The sequence below is a fragment of the Leiobunum rupestre genome, chromosome 1 (genome assembly GCF_980474605.1).
Source record: "Leiobunum rupestre chromosome 1, qqLeiRupe1.1.hap1, whole genome shotgun sequence".
NCBI lineage: Eukaryota > Metazoa > Arthropoda > Arachnida > Opiliones > Sclerosomatidae > Leiobunum > Leiobunum rupestre.
Genome location: NC_143384.1, coordinates 44,507,305 through 44,512,584, shown reverse-complemented (window position 1 = coordinate 44,512,584; position 5,280 = coordinate 44,507,305). Strand labels below are relative to the sequence as shown.

At 36.5% G+C, this 5,280-nt stretch overlaps 1 protein-coding gene across 1 annotated transcript; it reads right to left on the bottom strand.

Moving 5' to 3' along the window:
• Positions 1–3,130: 3,130 nt before the first annotated feature.
• On the bottom strand, positions 3,131–5,010 carry LOC149963055 (uncharacterized). Its single transcript, XM_090180360.1, has one exon. It carries the CDS (start codon positions 4,961–4,963, stop codon positions 3,233–3,235), a length of 1,731 nt encoding a protein of 576 aa, XP_090036486.1. The 5' UTR covers positions 4,964–5,010; the 3' UTR covers positions 3,131–3,232.
• Between the last annotated feature and the right edge of the window lie 270 nt (positions 5,011–5,280).

Here is a 5,280-nt window from a genome sequence, read left to right as displayed (position 1 = left end):
GAACTGTTAATTTTACACTCTCGATGTGTGTAATAAATATAGCTGAAAATATTCCTAAACATTTTTACAATGTCCTTCTGTACATTTTACAAGACCAATCCATTTTCATAGAATACAGGCCATTTATGTACTTATGTTCCTGTATAAAATAAAGGATACGTGTCATTTGTACAGGATTATTATGTACAAGTTGTACACACACGTTTCATGTAAATATCTTCTGTTATATTAAAGGATAACAGTAATTATCACAGGATTAATCTGTGCAAGTGATATACAGACGGTTCATGTAAAATAATCCTGTTAAAACTAGGGTTTTTTCTCTCGGGGTACCTATAATAATTAAGTCAAGAATCAGTTAAAATTAATCGAGTGGCTGCAAAGCCTCAACCTAATTGCGAAAGATGTAACGTGTCCCAAGTGCCATGACTCAATGGTTCTTAACAAACGGACGAGAAACACCGGCAAGTACGTTTGGCTTTGCAATAACAGACGAAAAGTGCCGAAACAAAAGGAGCCCGTCAGCTGTCAAACCGAAGTTTCAATTCGGAAACATTCATTTGTTCCAATTTACCAAATAATGTATCGTGAGTGCCTCAATACTATGAATTGATAAAAAAAAAGATTTTTTTCACTACCAATCAAACATTTACCTGAAACCGCGATTATTGAGCTACAAATGGGAATGACCAAGGCCCGAATTAGAGAACGCCTTATAGATTTTGTTACTCAAGAATTCCTTTACCAATATTTTTTTTATTAATAAAACGAAAAGAAGAAAGAACGATCTTTCCGTTTTGATATATTTGAAGTGTCACTTTTGAAGCAATTGTCTAATAAATTAATCTTTATTATAGATCTTCAAAATCATATGCCGTATTTGTTTTGGAAAGACAGTGAATTATTATCGTCACAGAACTGTCACGTTGAGTGTTTGTCGAATCATTCGCAACATCAACATTCTAATAATATTTTGTATTACACCTTGATTTTTTACATTTGAACCACTAAAATAAAAATTATTTCAATTCCACAAATAGAAGTATTTATTTATTATTGTAGCTATCATTTAAAAAAAGGGGGCACATTTCCATTTTTACCTGATACCCAATGATAAAAAACTCAAAAATTTACTAAATAAAATGTTTATTGAGCCCCAAACTGCTTTAATGGGTAAAAAATTACAGGAAGGTGATAAGAAATATAGTTTCATTTTTGTGGGAAGTTTTTAATCTGAAAGCTAGAGAAAAGGTAATTATTGTATTAATTAAATTTATTTTAAAGGAGTAGACATACTGCTGGTAGATGGTCTTATGTTTCAGCGTTATTAATTACTCGTTGATAAAGACGAGATCAGGGCCATGATGAGGGCGTTTGTTTGCTATATGTGAGGCAGTCACGATGGCTGTCTCACTGGCCGAACGTTGTTTCGCAAAGCGCACTTTTGTCCCGGCCAGTTTAGTCTCGTAGGCCGCTGTAGTGCTTAGGCGGAGATACAAATACATAGTTCTATGTCTTCCAATATTGATCCAAAAGAGAAAAATTAACCCCGCTATTTTTGTCTTTCACCTCTACCACGTTTCGCGTTTCACCGTGCAACAATTTTAAAGACTAATATGTTTATATCGAGTGAAAGAGTAACTACGATGACCAAATCTTTCTTAGGACATCCATATATACTTTAAATAAGTTGAAATGTTGACTATAACCTACGGGTTCTTCCTTTTCGTAGTCGTGTAACCTACTTTACAAAAATGATTCTGAATAGCGCCAAACGTTTCTCGAAAGTTTCATATGGCGTTTATTAATTTGAAATCCACGTTTATTTTATTTCCTTTTTGGCATCATGAAGGGAAATGACTGTTACTATAAGACGGGGGAGCTAACCCTGCCAAATGTTTTCCGGATTGACAAGTTTTAGCAACATTCTTATTCTGATGGTATATTTCAGTTTAAAAGATTTATTAAAGAGACATGCATGAACGAAATATTAAAAACTTTATTAGGGTGTAGAACGCCCACAATATCAAAACTCTGCTTTCTACCCGAAGGTTTTCGACAGAAAATCTTTTAAATTCTTTTAAATTGATGATTTTTCGCGACAAGTTTAAAAAAGGTTCAAAACTTAAGAGTTTATTTCAAATTATACCAATACACACTCAATACGATCTTTCGATTTAACTTTATTTAAATAAGGTTTTTCACTCGTATCTACCTATTTTAAATATCAACAAACCATATAATACTCCAAGGTGGATACCACTCTATCAGAAGGCCAAAGGCTAAGTGTAGGAACATGGGTGTAATACCCACCAACACTCTCTGATCTGTAATGGCGGACATTGTGGAGTGCAAAACCTTTACTGTGGAAATCTCCGCGTTTGCTCGCAAACATTTAAAGTCTCTTGCCCCTTTTTGATTTGGCTACAATTCCTCATCAAAGTTAATGTGAGCGTCCTTCTGTTGTGACCATCCTTTTTGAAGTGGTTTCTTTCATCTTTGCTTTTCATGTCGCGTTTTAAACATCTGGTTTTCAAATTATACTTAAGATGCCTTTTCACCTGCTGAAGTTCCTTTGTTTCCGCCAAAACCAGTTGGTCTTTTTTACTTAAGCTACGTTCACACTTAAGCCCTAGAAAACGGTTTGAATCGGTTTAAAACGTTTAAGACTGGTTCACACTGCTCCCTCGAAACGTTTCAAGGCAAAGTGTGAACGCGGCTTTAGTCACGTTTATAGTTACTAATTAGTAATTTTTTTTTATTTAAGGAAATTTTTTATGTTTAAGAAGGTCAATATTGCTAAAATATTAAAAGAAATATATAATCTTAAATAATAACTTGCATACCCTAAAAATTCAATTACCCAAAGAGTACTCCCTCCTCTCAGTTCGATAATTAAAAATTAACTAACATATAACATAAAAAGACATTTATAAAACAAATATTTCATAAATTATTTAAATTACACGTAAACAGTTTCTTTAATTATCCTAATTTTAATAGTTTCGTGAAGATTTGAATTTTATTTAACGTTCTGTTAAATGTAAATTCTAGGTATACTTTATCATTAATTGAGTTTGTAAAACGATTATAGGTAAATTAAACATTTACTAGTTAATTTTGCCAGGGTCACTCTAATATTATCTAGTTTCAAGTAAAAAAATGTATTTCCTTAATAGTACACTAAAAAATGGGGTTCAAATATCTTAACAATTGAGCAAATGTAATTTTCTTAAAGCTGGAAGTTTACTGAATCAATTCTCTCAACAGGCCCCGTCAAAGTACCATTGATGGGACCCGAACACTGAATATTGTTAATCGTTATCCGACAGGCCTCTCCCACCTCGCGTAACATTTCCCACAATCCGTCGATATTTTCCCTCAAAGCGGCTGCAGGGGCCTTCAATTTAATTTTTAGAGAAACTGCAGCTTTGACGTCACCAGAAGACTGTCTAACATCCTGGTTATCTTCGTATTCGATGGCCAACTGTTCTAAGTTCCCCTCGAGGTTCGCGTTTTGCCCCCGAAGAGTGAGATTCTCCCGCTCCAATTCGTCGATGCGCGATTCCAGTTTTTGGATGCGTCGCTCCCCGTCCTTGAGCAACGAATCGCGCGAATTTTCTAGTTCGAGTTTACTTTTTAGTCGCTCGTGATTCAACTGCTCACGATGTTCTCTTTTTAACTCTTCAATTTGGGCGCTCAACATCGTCTTGGCTCCCTCTAGGCGCCCCAATTCTCTTCCGAAATCCTTCAGTTCTTTTTCGCGTTCTTGCTTCGTGTAGCCAATGTTTTTCGGCATCTGGTCGATTCTTCTCTGAAGTTGTTCCACTTCTCTTTCCTTTTCATTCAGTTTCACGGAACATTTTCTCGCCAACTCATCCAATTGGCGGTTCATTTCTTTTTCGTTCTCGATCATAGTCGTCTGTATTTTTGAAATGAAATGGAACGTTCGCGAAAGCTTTTTGAAGATAGCCTCCGCATTTCTTCGATGGGCTTCGGAATGAAATCCAACAGCTTCTTGGATTAAAGTCTTAAACTTGTCGAAATATCCTGTATCCGAAGCAATCCGCAAAGCGACGTTCACATCCGCACCATTTTCTATTAGTAGTCTCACTACTTCCAAATATCCCTCTCTCAAAGCGATGTACAACGGAGTGCTTTCATCGTTACCCGCTATCGTTGTCTTATTAACGTCCACTTCGTTATTAACTAGTAGTTTAACTATCTCCGCATGCCCAAAACGAGCAGCGATCCATAACGGCGATAGATCATCTTTATTCACTTTTGCGCTTTTATTAACGTCCGCATCGTGTTTTATAAGTACTTGGGCTACTTTGAAATGTCCAAAACGAGTCGCGATCCATAACGGCGTCAATTCGTCTTCTTTTACGTTCGCGATCCTATTAACGTCCGCGTGGTTTTCAGTTAGTTCTTCGACTATCTCCAAATACCCTGCGCGAGCAGCCACGTACAACGGGGTTAATTCATCTTTATTCAGTTTCGTGATCTGATTAACGTCCGCTTCGTTATTAACCAGTAATTTAACTACCTCCAAATGCCCGTTAAAAACAGCGACGAATAACGGCGTTAACTCATTTTCATTTTCTTTCGAGATCTGATTAACGTTAGCTTCATTCTGAATCAGTTGTTGCACTATCTCCCAATGGCCATGACGAGCGGCGACGTTTAACGGAGTGCACTCGATGTTCTCTTCTTCCGTGGTCTTATTCACTTCGGCACCGTGTTTAATTAGAAGCTTCACGATTTCTAATCGGTTGTATAAAGAAGCCAGGTACAGGGAAGTTCTCCCTTCCCAATTCAGAGTTTTTCTTTCGCAGAAAAGGATAGTTGACTTTGAAGGGCAAATTCCGTTGACGTCCACCCCCGCTTTGATCAGCGAAATAACTCGGTTTTGGTCGTTTTGGGACACTGCGTCGAACAACTTCGATTGTTCTCCGCCCATTTGAATTCAAATTCTAATGAAAGGAAGCGTGTCTATTTCCATTTTTTTCTCCCTGAAATAAATACAAGTGTATAAGCAAATCTCTAAGTTGAAAATCTACTAAGATAAAGGTCAATTGACTCAATTTCGATATTAGGGGTCAACCCATTCGTCTTGTTTAAAGACTATATATTTTTGGTTTATAATTTTGTACAATCCCGAAGTGTGGTATGATTGAAGATCTCATTCACTTTGTTAAAGTGATTCGAGGTTTCCAGAAAACTCCCGGTCGTTGGTGGTGAACTTGCATTGATCTTGATATTCACGGATATTGGTGT

Excerpts from the sequence above, each read along its gene's own strand:
- LOC149963055 (XM_090180360.1), bottom strand. The coding sequence starts at position 4,963 with ATGGGCGGAGAACAATCGAAGTTGTTCGACGCAGTGTCCCAAAACGAC.